Genomic DNA, 26,607 nt, shown 5'->3' with positions numbered 1-26,607 from the left:
TCCCTAAGAAAATTGAATTTAGTTTGATCGAGTCCAAAGTGCTCGAATAATTAGTTGCAAAACACTTTCAGAATATCCTACCAATTTAGGGCTCTTTTAGAACAATTAAAAAATCTCTATTCCGAGGATTTAAAAGCATACTTTAAGAAGATACCGTTTTGTTAATGACAAATATTGTTTGGGAAATTAATTACGATTTTCTGACTCGTCTGAAGCAAAAAGAAAAGGAAAATTCGAATTAGCGACAAAGAACAAGCTTCTTTTTTTGCTCTATATTTTTATCTATGCATAAACGATAGCTATTAATTAATTAAGAAACCGTGGATCGAGTTTTATTTCGCGTTTCAAGGTCCGCGTTTCCTTTTAACGAAGTCATCGTTTTATTTGTCGCCCGGTTAGTCAACAATATTATTGCGGTTAAAAGCTAACAGGATACGATAATCAAGGTGTTCTCGGGCAATTTGCATATCAGGCATCTCTATTGAAATGCGTTTTATGCAAATACAATAATTATAACCGGTAATATAATATCGTTTTGGTACCGTATTCGATCGCGTACACACACACGGTGTCACGAAAATATTTTTTGGCGAACGTGATCCGGTAATATATGCGGAGACACGAATTGTTGATCTGTAACGCATCGGGGTGCTCGATACAAGCATCGACTTTAATCGGTTGGCCCAATTATGCGAATTCGACCAGTCTCTGCCTTATTATCGATCCTTTATAATTTATAGTTCAAATGGAAAATAGTATTTTTAATTTTACAATTTATATTTAATAATTTCCAAAGAAATCGAAATACGATTTTCGATCGAACGTAAAACGGAGAGGGTCGTCGTTTCGTTTAAAACGAAAATTTTAAATCGTTCCCCCCCTGTAATGTATACGAATAGGTAATGCGGATAAACCTAATTTCCAAGTCCTATATTCCGGCAGGTAAACTTTCGGTCGATGGTAACGCTGATTTCTTCATAGGAACAATTTGGAATAACGTCGAGCTTGCGAAAGTTAGTTCTATTTACCCGCTGATCCTTATGATCCACTTTTCCACAATCCGTACTTACTCGATGCATATTCAAGCAGATGGGAACTGGAATAAAGTCTCGTTAACGACAGAAACGCGGTGGTAGGGGACGTGCGTGCTGTTTTAGGTTTAGAAACTCGAATATGATTACGCGAAGCGGTCCCAGAAATTGGAACGATTTAGAAGTTTCTTCCGAATGGAGACGGAGAAAATTGTCGAGCGGTCTAACGAGGATTATCTTCCTATATTTATAGAATGGCTCGATAACTGCTTTAATATCTTTGAAACTGTGGGAAACGAAGGTTCGAGAAAAGTCGCAGCGATACGATTGGAAATGTACTGTTATGTCGTTAGCTGCAGTATCGTCCAAATTAGGGTGATTTTGATTGGGAAAGATATCAGGATATACTCTAATTGAGTCTAATTATTGGAAAACTGAACACTGATGCACTTGTTACAAAGTTAGGCGTGAAAATGAGCCTGGAGGGCCAGGAGAAGTACACTTTTGTAATCTTTGGTTTAGATATGTTACCGTGAATGACCGAAATTGGAGAATGTCAACTTTCACCGGTGAATGTCAACAGATACCAAATACGTCGGTGAAAGATCGAATATTTCATTACATTGTTGTACATTCGGACCCTCTCCGGTGTGTGTCGACAATCACAGATATGCTCTGATGGAGGTCCAAAACAGAAGAGTCAAAAAACAAGCGACTGGCTCTCTCCCGCCAAATCCTTTGTTCTGCTCGGAGTCAATCAGCTTTGTCAGTCTTATGCAAGCTTTGATAACGCGAGCAACGTTTTCTTAATTTTTTTTTCCGATACCCTAATTTATACTAAATGGATACTGCAGTAAATCGTGATCTTTTTCTAACCCAGACCTAACCCAGACCTAACCCAGACCTAACCCAGACCTAACCCAGACTTAATTCAGACTTATTCCAGACCTAACCCAGACCTAACCCAGACCTAACCCAGACCTAACCCAGACCTAACCCAGACTTAATTCAGACCTAACCCAGACCTAACCCAGACTTAATTCAGACCTAACCCAGACCTAACCCAGACTTAATTCAGACTTATTCCAGACCTAACCCAGACCTAACCCAGACCTAACCCAAACCTAACCCAGACCTAACCCAGACTTAATTCAGACTTATTCCAGACCTAACCCAGACCTAACCCAAACCTAACCCAGACCTAACCCCTGTTATCAGCGATGAATTAAGTCTGGGTTAGGTCTGGGTTAGGTCTGAATTAAGTCTGGGTTAGGTCTGGGTTAGGTCTGAATTAAGTCTGGGTTAGGTCTGGGTTAGGTCTGAATTAAGTCTGGGTTAGGTCTGGGTTAGGTCTGAATTAAGTCTGGGTTAGGTCTGGGTTAGGTCTGGGTTAGGTCTGGGTTAGGTCTGGGTTAGGTCTGGGTTAGGTCTGGGTTAGGTCTGGGTTAGGTCTGGGTTAGGTCTGGGTTAGGTCTGGGTTAGATCCTTTCAGAAAGAGAGGCGAAAAAGTTACGTCACCCTTGTGACGTTTTATAGCGACTGAATTACGGAGAAGAAAATATAAATCTCCAACATGTTCAACACTCACCATTAGTGCATGGTGAATGTCAACATTTACCGGTGTAAGTCAGAAATAAGGGTGTTTAGCATGTTGAGTGTTCGTACAATGTGTTGCACGTCCAGAGCTCTTCTTGCACGTCTGTTGATATGCAAGGCGTTGGTTGTCTAGTGGACTGTATTTCTGTTGGACGTGGACCCTCTCTCGTTCGTACGGCGGTGTATGATGTTAGACGTTTTGTAACCTTCCCTCTTTGATGTTACATTTCGCGCCTTATATCCTAATGCAAGAAGTCAGCCGCATCCAATCAGAACCTTTTTCGTTCAGGATTGGTGCGCTGGTACTTCTTGCATTTCGTGACGCGAGGGTGGACCGCGCGTCCCAGGTATTGGGAAATACCCTGGCCCAACGGTCAGGACCAGGTCGCGAGGCCGCTGGAGCGGGCCCTTTATGGCGGTTATTATGTACTTTGGTTTGCATTGACACTAAAGCCATTTAGCTAATGGCTTGTAGCATCAATACAAACGCTGAATTGCCATTATAAATGAAACGACGTGTTTCGCGACGCAACATAGCAAATATTTCGGACATACACTAAGCGACTATGCGAATGTTGACATTCACCGGTGAAAGTCGACATTCTCCAGATTTCGGTGTTTCACTGTAACAGATACACCAACATAAGGTCTTTGTTTTTACCTGTAAAGGAGTTAACAAGTTCCTCATCTACTCAGTGTATCGATTATGACTAACTCTATTGCTATGAGTAATACTTATTTCCATGGGGGCCCACGACATGACAGTATGATGATGAGAGTTACAATATTCCCTCGTTAACTGACCGAGAGGTGGGCTCGTTTCTATGCAATTACGGACGAAAAACGTATTATTGATCGTTCTTATGAACTCTTCTATCATCAGATGATCTGAGGTGTTTAGGGAGACTCTACTTTCGCGGTAAATCAAGTTTCCGAAATACAGGACGCTCGGAGACACGTTTCATCCGATCCCGAGGATCTGTTTCCTGGTCAATGTGGGTGTTGCTGGTTGAATTCGTCCAAACTGGCGGGCTGGTCCAATATAGAGAAGAGGGATTCGTGTGGCCACAACTCAATCTTCCGACACCGGATCTAATTTCGGAAACAAGACGCAAAACTTGTCTGGTAGCGACCACGTGGCTACGTTCGGGTTGGATTGTCGCGTCGCGAGGCTCGAACGAACGATCGTGTATCGTCCCTCATCGAATCGAGATCGTTTAGAGGATCCTCTGGAATGTTTCGTTAAAAAATCACACGATACGTCGACCAGGACGAGATAATGGCATTGTACCAGGTTCAGAGAGTCACAGTGATCTAAAAATGATAGAAGTCGAAGATGAAATGCTCGAATTCGTCAAGAGTCACAACAACCCAACTTTTGGAAGACGCAGACCCACACTGAGAGTCTGAAAAGAAGAAAACCAGAAGATCTGACACTGCATACGCATTACTCATATATCAAAAATATTAAGCACCAAATTTATAGAAATTACGAGTTGCCATTAAGCAGCTGATAGATCTAAAAATGCTGGATGCGTAGGAATGAAAATAAGGTAGCGAAAAATGTAATCAAACGGATGTAATCGAAGGGACATTGACCGAATATTTTCGAAAACTTTCTTCCCCGACCTCTTTCATGCCAACGCGTATCGATTTCTCGATGGTAATTCCTGTCGTTTATAGAACTCTAATTTCGTGCTTGTTGGCTCGTGAAATACCGGTTTCGGTCTTCGGTGAAATAAATTATAAGAATATCGATCCACGTACTGGAATAATATCGGAACGGACACAGTATTATAGAACGTTTCTGCCTTTGCGGATCAGGAAACGTAAAGTCGCGGTCACACTTGTGCTGGCTGTAAGCTAGATAAGCTTTATCTTATCGAAGCTCCGAAGATTTTGATGAATTTCCTTACACGGAAACCGCATGCTCGTGAGAAACAAATACAGACTTATTCGAACTTCTTGGACAGACAATCTCCCATTTAAAAATTTAAATAAGGAATTTACACATTTTTCATACTTTTAAAGCAATTAGTAGGAAATATACATGCATCTGAATTTTTCAATAAGAAGAAAAGAATATTTAAGTTACTTAAAATCATGTATCGTTAATTACGTTTCCACGCTGAATTTTCATTATTTAATATTCTCATAAAGAAACACGAATGAGCTTCTAACACCACATAATACGTTTTTGTATGGTTGAGGTTACGAGGCAGCACAGTGAAGTCATAAAATCTATTATTAAAAAACATTCTTTGAGCCTCTATGAGTCATAATATTTCTGTTTAATACCGACGTTTTAATATGAGCTCTAACAGGCAGATAAACTAGAGTTTACTTCCGTGGCCATTTTCTCGAAAAATAGCACAAGATGGCGTGTAATTCGACTCGTTGCAAATGCACTTTTCTATAAATTCATAAACAGGCGGGAATTTTTGTTAAGTATTTTTGATTTGTTATAAATATTTATGAAGTTGCCATTTTTACATTTCATTTTACATTTCATGTAAATTCACGTGATATCGTTTTGCTTCTCCCCGCGGCGACGTTCTCTAATTAACCACGTTTTCGTCTCGTGTTGTAAGATAGGTTACATTAGGAACATTTCCATAATACTTAATCTCCGCGAACTGTGAGTAATGCAATTCTTGACGTTGCACGAGAATGACGTAATTGTGATTACTTCAGGAGACGACGCAGACTGCAAATTATAGCAGTGTCTCTCTTTGTTCGAACAGTCGAAACGTTTCGCGGATACGTGTTGTGTACGTTACAATTTCAACCGTACGTCGAAAAATCTAAAAGCGAACGAACGGTTGAGAAATTCAAGGCAAATCTTCTATTAAAGCATTATTACTAAAATAAAAAAAAACCTTTGGGAAAAGCTAACGATATTGTTATTTAAATACATAAATAAATATTTAAATTATTCAAGTGAAACTTTGTTACTTGAAATATTTCTAACTGAATTAAAATTCAGATATACTCAGACCTAACCCAGACCTAACCCAGAAATAATTCAGATCTAATCCAGACCTAACTCAGACCTAACCTAGATCTAACTCAGACCTAACCCAGACCTAATCTAGATCTAACTTAGACCTAACTCAGACCTAATCTAGATCTAACTCAGACCTAACTTAGACCTAACTTAGACCTAACCCAGACCTAACTCAGACCTAATCTAGATCTAACTCAGACCTAACCCAGACCTAACTTAGACCTAACCCAGACCTAACTCAGACCTAATCTAGATCTAACCCAGACCTAACCCAGACCTAATCTAGATCTAACTCAGACCTAACTAAGACCTAATCTAGATCTAACTCAGACCTAACCCAGACCTAATCTAGATCTAACTCAGACCTAACCCAGACCTAATCCAGACCTAATCCAGACCTAACCAGTACTTACGGGACACCCAGTATATAAATTATGCAAATTGCAAAAATTAAAATTGCAACACATGATTCGTCCCTGTTATTCGCTCAATTACAAATTAAATAATTATTACTTCTTTCTATAATTGGATATTGCAAATAAGCTGCACTTCCTCCACGCTGACGTGTATTTTCGACGGATGTACGCACGGTTTAAAAGGATTATGTACCGTGCACAGCTGGAAAGACGACGAGCGGTAGAAATGCGGGTATGATTGGCCATAATGGATTAGTCACACTTCTATGAACACCCATTTTCCGTCGTCGTTCATTATTGGCCGCCAGCGGTCTCATCTATTAAACTCAGACCTACTTCTACGTCAGGGCGTTCCACTAAGGACCGAATTATGGTAACTAGAGAAACGTCAAAGCATAGAACGTCCAGAGTACCCCTCATCCTCCTGCCTCGTCTCACTAATCATCTTTCCAGCTGTGCACAGTACCATTGGTACCCAAACACACAATCCATATCATTTTACTGCATTTTTATTCGAAGCAATTTACATATAATTTGTTTCGTTTGATTGATCTTTAAACGGTGAATTTTGACTCAGGTTCGATGAAAGTACATTTTGCTCCACTGTTTTGCACAAATGAAAAAAGAAAAAGGGGAATAACATTGACCACGTTTGCTAGAGTCGTTTATAGTGTTTTCTCAATATTACAATTTTGAAATTGGACAGATTCTTGTGCATTTGCCTACAATTACATTTCTTAATGGCGGTGGCGCGCGTGCTGGCGTACGCTTTTAGCGGCAGTTTCCGACAGGAAGCTCGTCCATCAAGAGAGCTCCGTCACGACTCTGGGTATGTCAATTCGGCGAAAAAAAGAGCGAAGAGAGTCACGAAGAGAGTGAAAGCTTTATTTATATCCGTGACATTCTGTTTATTTTGGCCGACATCGCGGGGATTCGCTCTCCTCGGTTGCAAGTAACGACATACTCGCTTGTTACGCTTCGTCCACGTTCCACCCATTCTCGAGATCGCTAAGAACGGGTTACGTCATCTCAATGAACTCCAGCCTCGATAAACTTGAATTATCGATCATCCTACCTCCCAGCGCGTGATTTCCTACGCCCCTAAATATAGACAGTATCGAAAGAGAGAGCCGATATCGAGCGCTAATTTCAGGGGTTGTTCCACCTCGAACCTTTCAAAACATCCATTCTTCTTTCAGTTCACGAAAATGACAAAAAAAAAAATTTCCATCACATCTCAAACTCCTCTTGAGCTTGCTACAATAAATTGAATATCTTGTTGGATTCCAACACTTTATTGAAGAGATGAAACTCGTACAATGATTACGTCGACTGAAGACTAGACTCTTTCTGTCTGTTTTTCGGTATTGCAGGCATTTATAAGTTGTTGGTAGAGATGGGTAGGGGTAGGGACGATGATCAAGGGATAGTGTCACTCAGGAAGGGTACGAGGTTCAGGATGAGTAAGGATTAGAAATCTGGACTAGGATGTTTTGGACGAGTAATGTTTGCGAGGTGACGGAGTGGTGTTTGTTTGGTTCGTGTTGGTCATCCAACAATCTTGTTTCTGTCATATTTTTTTTTTTTGAGCGTTTTAGGTCACATGCACCTTGTTGGTTATCAGTGACCACAATTGGGTTACCTAACCCAGACCTAACCCAGACCTAGTTTATTATCATTTACTCACATGGACCACACTCAATTAATCTCTGCTCAGTTTTCGGTACCACCCTGTTAATTTGGATGGCGATGATTTTGAAATAGTTATCTATAATACCATGTCAATATAGTCACGATTATGCTACGTGAGAGCTAGAAATAATTTTCAAACCCACTTTTCTCATAAAGGAAAAATGTTATCTCTTTTGTTCGAACGTAGTCACCCTCTGCCCAATAGTACCACCCATCCAGTAACACCCTGTATATACCCCTCTAATAATATTTTTAGAAACCTAACAATTAAATTACTTCACAATGACTGAATTATTAGCTGAGTGGCTTCTAATCACTATAGAGGGGTAAACTCCACTCTCAATGTTTATAACTCAAATACTCTGTCAATAAATTCGTAAATTCAACAGAATTTTGGTAGTCAAAGATTAATTTAAAGATTCAAACTTCAGCTCGGTTATTAAAATAATTTTAAAGAAACCCTAACCCAGACCTAACCCAGATCTAACCCAAACCTAATCCATGGAACTGACCATATTTAGAGCAATTGGTATACTTCAATGTCTTTTAATAAGTTTAGAACTTTTTCGCATGAGTCTATTTCTCGTAGGATCGTTAGTGAATTTTGTAGCTTATGTTGAATCCTCTTCATATTGTATTTAGGGCAAATTGTCAAGATGTGTTCATATTGTTTGTTGGTCCATGCAAATAATCAATAATAAAACTTTTTTCCTTCCGTCACACGCGTATCGATTATACCCTTTATGATTTCTGGTCACCCAGGGGGTAAAAACAAGGGGTGTAACAAAAAAAAAAATGGCGCAGGTTCAGGTCCAGCTGGCTCGCGAGCACGTGACGGGTGTCGTTAATATTTCATTAGCATTCGTTTTTCGTTTTCACCGACGCGTCGCTTTTGTCACTCGGGAAAGTTCTCATGTTTTTCGAGGAATTTTCTTTTTACGAAGAAATGCGATCGAGTACTTTGAAACCTCTATGCTCGGATATTTTTCAGATTTGAATAAGTAAACGCTTTTACACTATAAACGTGGCTTTATTGGAGCTTCTATAGCTTTTATATATAATATGAAATTTTTTAAATAGTTCTTGCTTACAAGGGGAAATAATGGGCAAAATTTCTTGAAACATTCGATTGTAATTAGCTCCTGAGGAATGGAGAATTGGGAACGTGTGGCGCCTCCAATGCTCGCCACCAGAGGGCTCGCGCTCTCACAAGCGCTCGCTCGACCTTTCGGTTGCTATACAATCCTCCAAATGTGTTAATATTCTGAGCTTACGTCTACCTCAATGGGTTCTACTTCACTTTGTCTCGATATATTTCGTCCGTTGGAGATTGTAGAAGTCGGTTATTACGCTAGAGCTAATCAGTCCCGCCTAGTCAACAAGTTATCTCTGCACAGTGCCTGGCGTCTTGGGGGATTCTCCTTTTCTGCCCTTTCCTTACAATCCCTGTCGCGACTTCCGCGCCGTCACTCAGTCGTTGCTCCGCGACTCGATTACGTCTTCTTTGACTACACAATCACGGGAATCCCTCAATTCAGCCAATTAATTAGCACTTAATGAACACGCTTTGAACTGCATTCTCCGCCGTTGTCGCGACGCAGACAGCGAAACGCTTAGGTGGAACGGGGGGTACGACGCGAACGAGACAACCCGGGGGGGTTTGGTCTCGCTGTAACGTCTGAGACAATTTTATACCGATATCGTTGGACGAATGTGCGCAGAATTTAATTTTAAATCGCATCAAAGTCGAACAAAACTCCGCGCAATTTAGCTTGTTAGTACGAGCTAAATCAACTCCATCGTCCACGTTCCTTTGTTGATACGAAACAACGTTTAAAACAAAAAAATAATGAATTAAACGAACACGAAAATGTATGGAAAAACGACGAATGAGTGAACAATTTTTCTGCAGCCAAGTAACAACTTTTCAAGTAAATTGCCTGCACTTTAGGTAAATTGTAGCTTCGAACGACGATACTGGAAAGTACAAACACACTTCATTTCTGTATCTTTGCATGTTCAATAAAATAGTATTCCAAAGTCAAATACTGTGTATTGCTGTCGTATCTATAATGGCGGTATGAATTTATTGTGTTTGTCCATTTTTATCGAATATGTGGTACGTGATTAAAGCAAAGGTTAGTAATGAAAGGTTTCAGTTTAGTAGAATTGATTCACCAAAGCTTTTCCTTTGCATTATACATAAATTAATAATAATAATAATCCTGAGTCTCTTATCTCCACAATGCACAGCAATAAAACTTTTTCATTGCAATTAAATAAATAACTGTTGCACAGAAATATTTCAATGAGCTCTGATTGAAAGTCGCAGTTTAGTCTAAAAAAGATACATCGTTCAAATTTCGAAATTTATTTTCACAGACTCGTAGTTTACCAACGAGTGTATTTATTACTTTCATTTACATAATTATGTATTATACTAGGTGATAGTTATTTCAACTGTGTCCAGTCCCCTGGTATTACACTATATTTCCATTAGACGCGTGAAATTGGGGCGCCATGGAACACGTGAAGCACGCTTACCCAATTTAGATTTGAATGAAACGCTTACGAGGCAAACAGAAAAATGAATACTGTAAAGTTCTTCGAAACGAACCGTTGAATTTTTACTCACCGTTTCTGTTTTCGCTGTCCGCCGGTTTCATTTGAATCGGATGCCGCATCTGTAACGAAAAAAATAGAAATAAAGGGGTCGCTCAATAATTTAAATCGCGCGTTCGTAACAATTTAATTTTAACGCCGGCCCCGGGCCTGGAAATGTTTAATTTCGCGCGGGAAAGACCGGTTTATTATTAAGAGCGTACTGGAACTGCCACATTAGAGCGGTACCGGAACGAGCATGCGAAATTCGTTCGTAGCGCCATCGGGACATCTTGAAATATGCAAGGACCCCGGCTCTATTTTCCGTAGTTACTGCTCGTTTTCGCGTTACCCGTACGGAAACGACCGTGGAGCTGTTCTAGTTTTATTTTACAGATTCCTTCAGGTTCCATTCCAGTCAAAATCGTTTCCACTTCGCGTTAGTAAATTGTCTCGTTCATTATGCAACCGCGGGCTGATTAAAACAAATTTCGTACGACGTTCTGCTACGCAGCGTTTCCAAATGTATTCCATTATTCTTCATATTCATGGCATTGCAAAATACGGAAAAAAAGAAAAGGAATTCTGGCACGAAGGTTATTTGAGTTAGAAGTACAAACGCGGTTGGCTAGATTTTATAAAATATTTCTCATAAGTCTCAGTGTCTTGAAAGCTAGTCCCGTTTGGAGGAACCTCTCTTCGTGAACACAACTGCAAGTTTATCGTGGCGTTAAGATTCGTACGTAAGCGATGGAAGGGAATTCCAAAGCGCACATTCTTGCAGAGACGAACGCGTAATCGCTGTCGGGGAAGGGCGGAGGAGTGTCATTGTTTCGAATCGATTTGCTTGTGTAAAATTCCTGAGCCTCGAACAAGAAATATTCTACAGCGCCCACGAGAGAAAAGGAATGCGCGCGGAAAATTAAATTTCCGTTTGCAACGTAACGCGGTCGGAGTCAGCGTTTCTTTTTATTTCTTTTTTCTTGCAACGTGTGTCTATTTTAATTGTCTTTATCGTGTTTTCATTTCGCACATATCCGCTTTGTGTAATGAAAAGAACAAAGTAGAATTGCTACAAGGCAAAATTGTCGTGTTTTTTTAAAAAGAGACACTGCTTTTTGGTTTCTTTCGAGATTATATAGAATATTTAGCCACCACTGGGAAAAATTTTTTAAAAATTAAATTAAAAAATTTCAAATCATTCTGGAAAAATTATTGTCAGTTGCGGGGGTGAATTACAATCATTTTTGGTGATTACATATAACCGTGAAATACTACCCATTTTCGAGAAAAAAATTCGTATAGGTGCTGAAATTTTTCGTCGAAAAATAAAATTTGGAATTGTAAAAAAAAAATTATCTTTAGCTAGAGGGGTTAATTACAAGCATTTTTTGTGAATAGACATGCCCTCGAAATCCTACCCAATTTCGAGAAAAAAATTCGAATAGGTACTGAAATTTTTCGTCGAAAAACAAAATTTCGAATCGTCCAGAAAAAATTATTTTTAGCTAGGGGGGTCAATTACAATCATGTTTGGTGAATAGACATATCCACGAAATCCTACCCATTTTCGAGAAAAAAAATTCGAATAGGTACTGAAATTTTTCGTCGAAAAATAAAATTTGGAATTGTAAAAAAAAAATTATCTTTAGCTAGAGGGGTTAATTACAAGCATTTTTTGTGAATAGACATGCTCTCGAAATCCTACCCATTTTCGAGAAAAAAAATTCGAATAGGTACTGAAATTTTTCGTCGAAAAATAAAATTTCGAATCGTCAAAAAAAAATTATTTTTAGCTAGGGGGGTTAATTACAATCATTTTTGGTGAATAGACATGCCCCCAAAATCCTACCCATTTTCGAGAAAAAAATTCGAATAGATGCTGAAGTTTTTCGTCAAAAAACAAAATTTCGAATCGTCCAGAAAAAATTATTTTTAGCTAGAGGGGTTAATTACAATCATTTTTGGTGATTACATATACCCCTGAAATCCTACCCATTTTCGTGAAAAAAATTCGAATAGGTAGTGAAATTTTTCGTCGAAAAATAAAATTTCGAATTGCCAAAAAAAAATTATTTTTAGCTAGTGGGGTTAATTACAATTATTTTTGGTGAATACACATACCCCCGTAATCCTACCCATTTTCGTGAAAAAAAATCGAATAGGTACTGAAATTTTTCGTCGAAAAACAAAATTTCGAATCGTCCAAAAATAAATATTTTTAGCTAGGGGGGTTAATTACAATCATTTTTTGTGAATACACATATTCCTGAAATCCTACCCACTTTCGAGAAAAAAATTCAAATATGTATTGAAATTTTTCGTCGAAAAACAAAATTTCGAATCGTCCAAAAAAAATTATTTTTAGCTAGAGGGATTAATTGCAATCATTTTTGGTGAATACACATATTCCCAAAATCCTACTCACATTCGAGAAAAAAATTTACTTCTAGCGGAACTTTAGACGTCAACAGCTTCTTAACGAAGCCTCCATCAACAAATTGGTATTCTTGATTTTCGTCTTATTTTGGCATTAAAATTTTTCCTCGAGATGGTCGAACACCCTGTATAACCGGTTGTAATGACCGAAGTTTAAACAAAGAGCTTGGAAAGATGGTATTCGCATTGAAATAGGAAAACGCAATATCAGTCAGAGTCGATGAGGTTCCCTATTGACATAGGATGTTGTCGATCATTACTCTCGGCTGGAGATATCTTCCGATAGTCTCACGCTAACGAGGAAACGTGCTGATAGCTAAAGCAGAGGTCTCATTTGCCATTCTGGAAAATAGGTTACTCGCGACGTCTCTTCTCTGTGGACTCTTCATCGGGGACAGATATAATACAAAAGGGAGCTGGTGGGAGGGAGAGTGGATCACGCAAAGTCAGGGGTTGTTTACGACCATAGAAAAATTAATTTTTAATTACTGTACATAAAGAATCCATTTTGTAGTATTTTCAAGATGCAAGATCGTCAGATTTGGTTTGTTTTAAAATCATTTGTACCCATATCGAATAGGGGGGGAATTCTCCTTAATTCGAGTCAAATTTCGTGTCCATTGCGTGTTTTATGGATCCACTTTGATGATTAAAGATGGACTCACTGTAAACGACCAGTCGCTTATAACTCAGTCCAATATAAGAACGAAGAAGTATTCCGTCAAGAATTACACGCGGACATAAATTGAACATGAAGACACGTAAAGACTCTTTTTCAAGGTAATAAATAGCACGGCCGACTATGCTGTTTGGATAGTTGCCTAATAGCTTGAATTTGACCCAGTCCCTAAATCACCAACTTGATCCCTTCGTCGAAAATTCCCAGCGCTGTTATCCTAGAGTAAATTAATTGCAAACTATTCTATGTAATCCATAGAACTCGCGGCTCGAGAATTTATTTATTACGATTATTAAAACCCCCCCGGCTGCATCGTTTATATTTGTCCAGGCAAATTGTCGAAATTTAAATCTAACAAATACATATCTCTATTTATAAAAAATTTCATAAATAAAATCAGGTTAAACGCGACCATATTTGGACTACTTTTAATTACACGATCTTCGAATCATTTTTGAAAAATTCTTAACCGTACGTACAAATGGATAGTGTTGAGTTTGAGGTTATTATGCAATAAGAGAAACGAAAATTTTTAATTTGTATTAGCTGTTGTCATACCTAGATTCAGTTTAAAGAAAGACAATTATTCGAAATAGAATGCGCCGACACGATAGACGTCTAATTAAGAATTAATTGTTCACGCTCTCCGCGGCGTTTAAAATGTTAAACAGAAAAGAAATTTCATACGAGCAAGAAAGATGAAATCCGTTATGCGCAGTTTTAAAAATTCACAATGAAATTTTCTTCTTTTTTTTGTTTCTTATTCCCCTACGGTAAAGTAGCTCTTTAGCGTGTCGGGCGTTCGGAGGGTCCAGAGGGTTGGGGGAGGGATAGGAGCAATAGCTCGCTTAAGAGCGTACAATATTCAGGAGCGGAAGTTCAAGATATTCTATTTGCGAATCTTCTCGATCTTCCAGACGAAAAGGAATTTCTCGTATCGTGGCGTGAGCCAGTATGAAATTCATATATATGCTAAACGCGACCCTCGCGTTTGGGTTTAGTGGTTTCTGCATCGTACCTTTATATTGCGCTCGATTCCATGATTTTGTACACACTGATCTCCTCCAAGTCGAACCGCCGCGATATCGGCTCGCCTAAAAAACAAACCGATGTTTCGACACCCCCAACCGCCATTTGCAATAACTTCTCGATGACATTTAGCGTTCCATGGCAGCCATCAAGCATAATACTCGCTTGGGAACGATGATCGATAAGAATCTTGATAAATTTTCTTTTGGAATCTTTTAAAGTAGCCATTTTTATTTGAATGCTTGTAAATTGTAAATTGCAGGTATAAAAAAATATAGTTTATATAAAAATTTGACTGTTCGATTAGGGTGCGTTGAAAAGGAGAAAACATATTTTTTTCGTACGCTTCTGTGCGTTTATTTAATATTTATTTAATATTCATTTTGCGATATAAAGACATTTTTTGAAAATATCTCGAGATCTGATAATTTTTTGGCCATGGTACCCCAATCATTTTTTACGTAGAACGAACAAAAGAATCGATCTGTGTAAAAGAAAATATGCATTCCTATTTAAAGAAATGATGCAATTGTTAATTGCACATGCACTGTTGCATCTAAAAAAAATTTAAAGGCCTACAGATATAGTGCTCTTCGAACCATTTATCTTTCTCCTTTGGCATTTTTTCGAAAATGCAATAATAACGGAGTTATGATTTGTAACAATACCACCCTGTATAGCAATCGAGAGGTCGGTCGAGCGCTTGTGAGAACGCGAGCCCTCTGGTGGCGAGCACGAGAAGCGACACGCCACATACAGTTACTCCCACTCGTATTCCGTGTTATATTTAGGAAGATAGTTTTCTTTTTTTTAATATCAACCCTTAAATACCTCGAAGCGCTGAAGCTCGACACTTTCCCTTTTCTGAGACCCCTCGAACGAGCCTCGAAATTTGAAATCGACTTGGCTTGCGGATAAATATCGCGAAACTTTCCTCGTTGATTTCAATACTCCCGGAAGGTTGCACTTTCGCGCCGGGCCCTTTCTTCGTCCAAGCGGGAATCGCATTCCTTGTTCGCTCAGACGGCGTAGCCTACCCGGGGATCCCGTCGGTGGTGTAACTTTTAACTCCGCGAGCCCCCTTTCCCCAACCTGGCCGCCCTTTATCCGTCCCTTTTATTCGCGCCCTTTCGTCCCCCGAATCCACGGGGCTCGAATATCATAAAAGTGCGCGTATCTCGCGGACGGGAAGGCGAGTCGCGGAGATTAAAAGTCGCCGGAGTCGGAGTCGGAGTCAGCAGACGGTGAAAGTGAGAAGTAGCACTTTTGTAGTTCCACGGACCAGAAGGCAAGCGACAGCAGGTGGATGGGTGGGTTGGGGTTCGGGAATTGAAGAGTCTCGTGGCGAGAACGAAGAGAGAGAGAGAGAGAAGGAAGAATAACGCGGAGGAGGACAGGCAACCGTGAGGGTGGAGGGTGGTTTAAAGTGCGAGCGCGTGGCAGTCGGGGCGACTTTAAAGTCGCTTCCGCGTGACCCTGTAGACCTGGTATTCTTTCTTTTTTCCGCGAGGATTATAAAAATTACCCTCCCACCGACGTTCGAAACGGAGTCGTGATTAAAAGTCACGAGACGAGGAGGAGGCGGCCGAACCGGCGAAAACGGAATTGCTACTTTAGCAGTCCGGACGCGACCTAAGGAGAATAAAGAAGCCCGGTGGCCTTGCCGCGGAAACGACCCGGGAAAACGAGAATACGTAAGCAGCGGCCGCAACTTTAAATCGAGTTCCTCGCGCGAACTTCGGTTGGGGGCCGTTTCGCGCCTTCGAGGTAAACGGAAAGGAGTGGGGTTGCGGTGATTCCATTTCCGGTCAGCCCTGGTTCCCTCTCTGGAGAATTGCAATCTTTCGACCGCGTCCAGTTGGAAATTAGAGCCGCGTGATGAAATTGGACAAACGGGAATGCGTTTCGAGACACCTTCGCGCTGTTAGACTTAAACCAGATTAAGGATTATGTGGCTAAAAGCGTCCCGGCTAACTCGTTCCTCGTTGAAAACTGGGACCTGTTGATCGCGTCTAGGATAACAAACGGGTGCGTCTATTTTCGAAAACGGTGTTTCAACTTGGGGACTTGTTACTTTGAAAAGAGGAAACGCAATTGTTCTGTAACGAATGAAGAATCGTATTGAGTCATAGTCAAACGTGCTCAAACACTTTTAGGTCTGAGTTAAACTATACAGGGTGTTCGGCTACTCTTGGAAACAATTTTAATGGGGGTTTCTAGAGGCCAAAATAAGACGAAAATCAAGAATATCAATTTCTTAACTGAGGCTTTTTTAAAAAGTTATTAACAATTAAATTCAAAAATTTCAAGTTGTTCTAAAAAAATTATTTTCGGTTGCGGAGGTCAATTACAATCATTTTTGGTTATTACACATACCCTCGAAATCTTACGCACTTTCGAGAAAAAAATTCTTTACTGAATATCTAATCAGGTGCCTTTTTTCAACGAAAAAAAGAAATTTCAAATCGTTCTGGAAAAATTATTTTCGATTGCGGGGGTCAATTGCAATCAATTTTGGTGAATAGATATACCCCTGAAATCCTACGCAGTTTCGAGAAAAAAATTCAAAAGGTAGACAAATTTTTCGGCAAAATTGAAAAGATTCAAATCGTTCTGAAAAAATTATTTTTACTTGGAGGAGTCAATTACAATCAATTTTGATGAATAGATATACCCCCGAAATTCTACGCAGTTTCGAGAAAAAAATTCGAGAAGGTGTGAAATTTTTCGACGGTAAAAAAAAATTTCAAATCGATTTGGAAAAATTATTTTTGGTTGCGGGGGTCGATTACAATAATTTTTGGTCAATAGATATACCCCCGAAATTCTACGCAGTTACGAGAAAAAAAATTCAGTAAGACGAATTTTTCGGCAAAATTGAAAAGATTCAAATCGTTCTGAAAAAATTATTTTTACTTGGAGGGGTCAATTACAATCAATTTTGATGAATAGACATACCCCTGAAATCCTACGCAGTTTCGAGAAAAAAATTCGAGAAGGTGTGAAATTTTTCGACGGAAAATAAAAATTTCGAATCGTTTTGGAAAAATTATTTTCGGTTGCAGGGGTCAATTGCAATCATTTTTGGTGATTAGGCACACCCCCGAAATCCTGCGCATTTTCGAGAAAAAAATTCAGTAGTGGCGAAACTTTAAATAATAATAACTGTTTAACGAAGCCTTCATCAACAAATTGGTATTCTTGACTTTCGTCCTATTTTGGCCTCTAGAATCGCCCATTAAAATTTTTCCCAGTCAAAACATCATTCAACGAATAATATTCAAAATCTTTTATATTCTTGATGTTATAATTTCATCAGGAAACCTACAGATATTCTGACCAGTATCTTTGCTATTCAAACATCCTCAAACACCTTTAGGTCCTCAAGTTAAACATCACTTAATGAATAATATTCACTGTCTTTTGTATTCTCAATCTTATAACTTTATTAGGGAACTTGCAGATATTCTGATCCCTAAATAGGTAGATAGATAGGTAGGATAGATCCTTTGCTGTTCAAACATACTCAAACACCTTTAAGTCCTCAAGTTAAACATCATTCAACGAATAATATTCAAAATCTTTTATATTCTTGATGTTATAATTTCATCAGGAAACCTACAGATATTCTGACCAGTATCTTTGCTATTCAAACATCCTCAAACACCTTTAGGTCCTCAAGTTAAACATCACTTAATGAATAATATTCACTGTCTTTTGTATTCACAATCTTATAACTTTATTAGGGAACTTGCAGATATTCTGATCCCTAAATAGGTAGATAGATAGGTAGGATAGATCCTTTGCTGTTCAAACATACTCAAACACCTTTAAGTCCTCAAGTTAAACATCATTCAACGAATAATATCCAGAATCTTTTATATTCTTGATGTTATAACTTCATCAGGGAACCTGCAGATATTCTGACCAGTATCTTTGCTATTCAAACATCCTCAAACACCTTTAGGTCCTCAAGTTAAACATCACTTAATGAATAATATTCACTGTCTTTTGTATTCACAATCTTATAACTTTATTAGGGAACTTGCAGATATTCTGATCCCTAAATAGGTAGATAGATAGGTAGGATAGATCCTTTGCTGTTCAAACATACTCAAACACCTTTAAGTCCTCAAGTTAAACATCATTCAACGAATAATATCCAGAATCTTTTATATTCTTGATGTTATAACTTCATCAGGGAACCTGCAGATATTCTGACCAGTATCTTTGCTATTCAAACATCCTCAAACACCTTCAAGTCCTCAAGTTAAACATCACTCGACGAATAATATCCAGAATCTTTTATATTCTCAATCTTATAACTTCATCAATGAACCTGCAGATATTCTGAGCAATATCTTGACTGATCAAACATCCTCAAACCAATTTGTGGGTGCAACGTGGAACGACTCGAGGGATCCGGATAGATTCTCCACAATAAAAATTGCTCACGCACGAGTCGTAGCCCCCATTCACATAAATTTTTATCGCGTACTGATCACTGTCATCGTTATCGTGACCAGAGTTGCTCGCAAACGTCCTCCGCTTCCGGTGAAATCAGTAAACGCGACGACGTTATTCAATTTCCGCGGGCGCGCGGGCTCCTTCCGAAAAGAAGTTCTTTTTCAGTTATTGATGTAGCAGCGAGTTCTCGAGGGTTTTTGCCGGCTTATCCACCGTACGATCTCGTCTTCATTTCCGCCACGTCGACGGTCTTCCACCCTCGCCCGCGTATCCGAGCCTTCCCCCCTCCCTTTTGGAAACTTTGAACACTCCTACGCTTACGTTGGCGAAATACGTAAGTCCTACGCCCCGTGTACTCTCGACGCGGGTATCAACGAATCGACGTTATTGCGTCTCCGGGTATTGCGGGGCACGATTTTCATCGATGTTCGAACCGCGTACCTAACGAAATTTGCACACCATCGGGCAGGAAAGCGACAACAAAAGAACCTGTACCGCCCTTACACGTAGAATAATGGCGTTCCAGGGTGGAGGAACCCTCGAAATCGGTGGAACACGCACCTTCAAACTATCAAACGTCTAAAAGATGGTAAACTTCAAAAACAAAAGGTAAAAGGCATGTTACCACGTTACAAATTTCCAAGAATATTACAACAATCTTTGATCGTCAGAGAAAAACACAAAATATACCTTATCATACATTCGTGCGAACTTCTTCGTTAAAAACGATTGAAATTCAACGACTAAACTGGAGAAAAACGGAGCGTCGATACCACGAAAAACACCAATATCTATGCGAATAGTTATGAGTTATAATTTCCGCGTAAACGCGAGCGTTGACCGTCGTCGATCGATTAATCGCGTTCCCTCAAATGTATCGACACGCGAGGCGGAAAACCAAAAAAAAAAGAAAATAATTCCGTTGCACCGTTAACGAAATCGTTTGTCGAAGTAGCGATCGTAATATCTATCTATTTCGTGTTTTGTTTTTTAACGCGATTTCTAAAAATGCATCGTTGCTCGTCGAACGGCGGAAAAACTATGGAAAACAACGGACGCGAGGAGAACACCGATCTATGATTTTCCGCGGAAATATCGAACGACGACGCGCTCGGTTATGAGGGATAATTTAACGCGCTACGATTGGCGAATACGATCGGATCGGTTGCAGTCGATTGACTGGATTTTACGGAATACCGACGGGGGACTAAAAGTGATTAAATTACTTGGCAAGCCGGCACTCGGTAAACTACCCGTGTGATTGATACGCGTGTGCGCGCTCATCTGCCCGAATGCACGTTACGATCATTTATGCGTGACTGACATCTGTTTATTTTCTACAGACTTCCTCCTCCATCGTGCTCGATCGAACGGGGCTCGTGAAATGCATTCGCGAGTCTTGACAGTCATTTATGAATTAAACATAATAACGTTGTCTCGACACTAAACCGTTTTAACTTGTTTCGTTTAGAATTTCTAACACAATATTATTTTGGGGCCATTTAATTCATTTCATTTTACCACGATTTTTTGTAAAAAACTGGACAGACTTTGATACCAAATTCTGGTTAGCCCCCGACGTAAATAGGAAATATATGTATAGCAATAAAGAAAGTAGAGAATTTTGTGTTTCCACTGTCTTAAAACAGTCCAAAAACGCGTATTGAAAATAGTCAAACTTTACACGCGTGTAATTTCGAAACTACTCATGCTTTTTGCATAAATGAGCAATCGTTAGAAGGGGTGAACCTTCCCCTTTAGAATGGCTTTTGGTTTTTGTCGTTTCGAATTTCCGTTATCGAGATATCGTAATTTATGTGGAGGGGTGTTTTTCTTAATTTGACTATCTCTGTCTCCGTCTGACGCGTCGCACGTGAGTCGCGACTGAGTGACCTAGTCTCGCGCGTGGGAGTTCATTGACCTCAATGAAACGTAAACAAACACTCCGGACCCTTATATCTCCGCAACTAGCCATCACATCGACTCGAAACTAAAATCGCTATATCTCCGGAACTAATAGAGCTATCGACTCGTACAAACGCTCATTTTAAAGGGGATTTCATCCTCTATCCAATGACCATATCACCTACTATAATTTTTGCTATCTTCTATGTTTATTTTCACATTAACTTTGACACCATGCACACAAAAATGTTTCAGCAATTCCTATTGATTGACTTGTGTCCAGTAAAACTGGATTATAAATTGTTTATCTAATTGAAAATGAATTTAAGTTTGTGTACAGGGTGTTTGCATAATTACTATGTCATTTTTTCGTAAACAATTGTTTTCTAAAAAATTTCTCTTGTAAAAATTTGTTTTCAAGAGCGTTTTATTCAGATTACCAAGAGCTTTAATACCACGTATAAATTAATTATTAGATTTAGGATCTTACGTTACACTTTCGTTATCCTCAGACGGCAGTGTAAAATGGTAGGCAATCTCTTTTGCAATTTAAGATTGAACGAGCCTTGCATCGAGAAGAGACAAGAGCGATCAAATTTCAGTTCCTCTCGTTTATAAGCGTCGCGCGGTTAATCGAATCAATTTTTCCATATTACTTATTGTATCCTCGAAAGAGTACTATCAAAGAATTTGTGAGGTCTCCTTGACGAAGTACATATTTCCTTTTGCACGCAATTGAAAATAATCTGATTGAGATCAACGATCCATCGGTGATATTTTTACGAAAAACTATTTAATTTCTAAATAATGTCAATGACAATTTTAAAAATCGATTTTCTCAACGAAAAGTAACTTTTCCTCGTAGAATTGCCCTTTGCTAGTTTGGAACTAGCGTATTTCACTTAGCCGGGACGGATAAACGAAATTTGATCCAGCAACGAACGAGATACATTAGAATCGAGCGGAACAGCGAGCCGATCTCGAGTTACAAACGCTCGTGTACCGAGTTAGGCTTCTTTTAGAGGAGAGTGTGCGGGACTGAACTATTATTAAGCGTATAAGGAAATTACTATGGTGAAATCTCGCAACGCAACGTTGATTCGAGGTATAATCGACTCGTCGAGCACCAAGCGAGAGTTCAGAGGAAAATAAATATTGTGGATGATATTTAGGGGGTTACAGGCATACTCAAAGATTACTTTTCTTCGGTTTATAATATAAAATACGAAAAAATATAATCTCTTTGTCCAGGATCGTAGTTGCAGCAATTCGTGGTAGCATCGATCAGTCAGCCGCCATTTGGCAGCGTGGAAACGAGCCATGAAATTTCCAGCGGTCGAAATAAAACTAAACGCAAAATCCGTGATTCCTTTCCCCCCCTGTGCCCCCCGGGAAGTACGTAATTCCGTTTCATAAAGGCAATTATGTCCGATTATCCGGCGGTTTATTTTCAGGGGAAATGGTTCCCGGTCGTTTCGCAAGAATGCGTTCCCGCGATCCATTTCCATTTCGCGCTTCTATTCGACAAGGGCGGGTGGTTTCGCCGGCGTGCCACATTTCTCAATGAAATGGGAATCGATTTGAAGAATGCCGTTGCGAAACTGCAGTTGGCAACACGCCCTCTGCCTGTTCCTCTCCCGTGCGCTATCGGGTCATCCCTCTGATGTCCTACTCTCATGGGTCACCCTTATCCTTCTTCCGCTTACCCGTTTCCATCATCCCTGGGGCCCCCCGTACCCCTCTCACTCCCCTTTTTTCCACTTGTCACCGAAATATCCCCGTCAAAGCGAGCCGTGTCGTAATTTCTTTCCTGTCCACGGAAGAATCGAACGCGTCCTTATTTTCGCAGCGACGAACAGATTGGATGCCAATTCGGTACCGATTCGGTGTTTTCCTTCGTCAAATTGATATCGCGTTCAAATATAAACCACCAGCACTCTACTAGGCGATTCTTTTAACGCGTTCAGAGTATCTCAGTTTCAAACAGAACGTCAGAGGGGGAAGATCGTTTCCCTGGGTCTACCAACAGCGATCAGTTGGACGTGGTTACTTTCATATTTCGATAGGAGGGAGAGGAGTATGTTCCTAATAGTGATAATTAGTAATTAAGCAGTGTTATTTTAGTTTCATTGCCTTTTGTAATAGGTTAAGGCTAGCTTTAAGGCGAGGTTAGGGGAGAAGAAGATGATCAGGGGGAGGAGAAGGAGTTAAAAGAGTAGAAAGGAGGGGAATAACTGGAGCAAGGAACAGGAGACATGTGGAAGTAGGAAACAGAGAATTTAAAAATTAAAAAATCGAAGATAAATGGTGTTATTACCAACCTGATAGTGCCAGTATTGCACCCCCCCCCCAAAAAAAAATAGACAATAGAAAATAGTACTTTCATATTTCGTATCAGAGTAATTGATGAACCTCGAATACTGGTCAAAATTGACCCACCTTCGTGGCCAACTGGTATTTGTTTTTAATCAGATATTTAGACCAGGCAATCTAGACACTTTTTACAACCTTGAGCAGCTTTAAAGTCAACTTTTTTAAACGCGACTTTGTTCGATCTCAATCGTTACGATGTTTTTAATTTTTGCTGGACCGTTTCATGTTTTTTGTTTTATTCCCAAGATGCAATCGGGCACCCAGCAGACACACGCGAGCGTTTGCCAGCGGGATTGCGCACCGCCTTACCCATTGTCGCTCTCGTATCTCTGCGTTCGTAGTATTTATTTTTTTCCCCCGGCAAAATTTATCCGAGAAATTCCATCGTTCTTGCGACACTTCAGCGACGAGATTACGCGACGAATAGCGCAGGGCTAATGGCATTTCTCTCTTCTATTTCTGAAAAGAAATCTCCGAGGCAGCGGGCCAACGCATCTCGAGCACGCGGAAATAAAGGATGAATACCGTGTCGGAAAGAAAAGCAAATCTGTGTCGCGATCACATTTCCCGCGAATTTCAACGTTTCGAATGAAAAATGTACAGGCTGGGTCGAAAGCTGGGAAATTTACAGCGCCTTCTACGGTCGATAACCAATAAAATAAACGATGATTTAATTTTCTTGACTGGATAGGGTTGTTCGATAAGTCCCTAGAAAATGGTTTATTTTTAGTAATTTTTACTAGAGTCACTAGACAGCTGTCAAAGTCTCGGTTATATCCATCACATGGTTCATTTTTATTGTCGATTAAAGCAAGGAACTTCCTTTTGCATCAAGAAAATGGACGAGTGTACACCTGTGCAGTTTCGATGGCCAAAATCGTGAAATTTAAGTTCGAATTATCACAATATCCACCGTATTCACCAGATTTGGCCCCTAGTGACTTTTCTTTTATTTCCAAACTTAAAAAAATGGCGGTCACCACTCAAACAGATGCCTATTTTGAGGATCTTTCGAAATCTTGCTTTTTAGATGGTTTAAAACAGTTGGAAAACACCTGGAAAAGTGTTAAAAGGCAATTATGATGAAAAATAAAGGAAAATCTACTTAAAATAGTTTGTTTTTCTATCTTTTCTAAGGACTTATTGAACGACCCTGGTAGCTAGTGATATAAAGAAAGAAATATTTCATTGATGAGATAAAAATGGAAGATAGTTGGATATTGTTCTACAAAATTCATTAAAAATTAGGTTTCTGCAATATTGATTTGTAACTATAGAATATACTGACAATGCAGTCATTTATTAAGTTGCATCAACAAATTTTTGCATCATCGAATAAAATAAGTTCGAATTATCACAATATCCACCGTATTCACCAGATTTGGCCCCTAGTGACTTTTCTTTTATTTCCAAACTTAAAAAAATGGCGGTCACCACCCAAACAGATGCCTATTTTGAGGATCTTTCGAAATCTTACTTTTTAGATGGTTTAAAACAGTTGGAAAACGCCTGGAAAAGTGTTAAAAGGCAATTATGATGAAAAATAAAGGAAAATCTACTTAAAATAGTTTGTTTATCTATCTTTTCTAAGGACTTATTGAACAACCCTAGTAGCTAGTGATATAAAGAAAGAAATATTTCATTGATGAGATAAAAATGGAAGATAATTGGATATTGTTCTACAAAATTAATTAAAAATTAGGTTTGTGCAATATTGATTTGTAACTATAGAATATACTGACAATGCAGTCATTTATTAAGTTGCATCAACAAATTTTTGCATCATCGAATAAAATGTCTAAATTTAACACTTTTACAAATTTTACGAAAATCGTCAATTTCACGAATGTTTGATTCCACATTAAAAATTGCAAAAAACGTAAATATTATTTTTTAACAACTTACGTTAAATTTGATCGATGCAATGGCACGAATACATATTCTAATTTCAAAAAAAATTGTATTCTATCAACATGAAAGGTATCAGTAAATATACGTGCGTTTAATGCCCCGTAAATCTAGTGTTAAATAGACTTATAAATTTAATTTCGAATTAAACTTGAGTGACGTGGGTATTAACGAGCAAACAGGAACATGTCAATGGAAATTGCATATCGTCGCACGAATCGCGGAAAGAAACATATTTGTGTATCGATTCGCGTTGCTTAATACGTGCTTTTCGATTTAAATCCGTGAAACTAACGGTATATTCGTCCGTGGAAATCCATCGTTTATTATCAACGAAAGATGACGGCACGTCGATGTTATTTACGCGATCGAGAAATGAACTCCCGCGCGCGTAGTTTACAGCAATTATTTCGTTAATCAGGAGGAAACTTCGATTCGACGTCGATATTTGTTTAAATTTACGCGCGTCGATATTTCAATAAAACGAACAATATTTAATAAATTGCTCGCTGCAAATGAACGAGTAAACCGTCCCTTGCATTTCTCTTGCACGATATTACGAAATGAAGTCGATTTATTTCCAATTTTCGTTCAAATAAAGCACACGCAAGGAACAATTCTATATCAAAAATATTAAAATACACAATTTTGAATAATTTCAACTGAAAATTCAATAAATAGATTACACTAATTATTTTGAATGTTTGGGACAATCTAAATTTTTTTTGTAAATGAACGAGTAAACCGTCTCTTGCACGATATTACGAAATGAAGTCGATTTATTTCCAATTTTCGTTCAAATAAAGCACACGCAAGGAACAATTCTATATCAATAATATTAAAATACACAATTTTTAATGATATAAACTGGAAATTCAATAAATAGATTACACTAATTATTTTGAATATTTGGGACAATCTAAATTTTTATTTGAAGCTTAATTCTCGGTTTTATCATTCATCAAACATGATACTCGACTATTAACGTTTCCACGCTTCTAGGAGGAGTCTCCAAACAGCTAATTAGTCTTCGTCCCCCCGTCCCCCGTTTCCCAACTCTTAATTCAAGCCTGTGCAACAAAGTTAATCACCCGGGTAAGCTGCAATTCCGTTTTTGTAATCGTTAAATCGATTCTGTCCTTTGTTCTCATAATCGAGCGTCTCGCAGCGTAAAGTCTCCCGAATACCGGGAGCGTATGGTCGGGAACGCCGGCCCGTCACTCGTCGTCCTCGCCAACGGCGGGCAGCAAAAGTCATTTTGACTGGTAATTAGTTGGCCGAGTTGCGACAAATTGAAAAAGTTGGTGAGAAATGGAACGCAATTTAGTCCGCGGCCGTCGTTGCCGGGCCACGGTGCTCCGCGGCCGCAATAATCAAGACTATCGAATCGAATACCTCTTTTGCTTACCGTGTTTTCGTTATTCTCGCGGGCACCGACCAATCAAACTTCGAAACAAAGCCTGT

The 26,607-nt window shown here is 39.1% G+C and overlaps 1 protein-coding gene across 5 annotated transcripts in view; it reads right to left on the bottom strand.

The window, feature by feature from the left end:
- LOC122399634 (CUGBP Elav-like family member 2) overlaps positions 1-26,607 on the bottom strand; it is a 502,219-nt gene that overhangs the window by 87,082 nt on the left and 388,530 nt on the right. For all 5 annotated transcript variants that reach the window (XM_043400456.1, XM_043400458.1, XM_043400459.1 and 2 more), the window contains exon 5: positions 10,378-10,426. In XM_043400456.1, the coding sequence (XP_043256391.1) occupies positions 10,378-10,426 (49 nt within the window). The remainder of the gene's footprint in view (positions 1-10,377; positions 10,427-26,607) is intronic.

Source organism: Colletes gigas, unplaced genomic scaffold (assembly GCF_013123115.1).
Source record: "Colletes gigas isolate AHSC1104 unplaced genomic scaffold, ASM1312311v1 Colletes_gigas_Sc00014, whole genome shotgun sequence".
Classification (NCBI taxonomy): Eukaryota; Metazoa; Arthropoda; class Insecta; order Hymenoptera; family Colletidae; genus Colletes; species Colletes gigas.
This window is presented reverse-complemented; position numbering and strand designations above follow the sequence as displayed.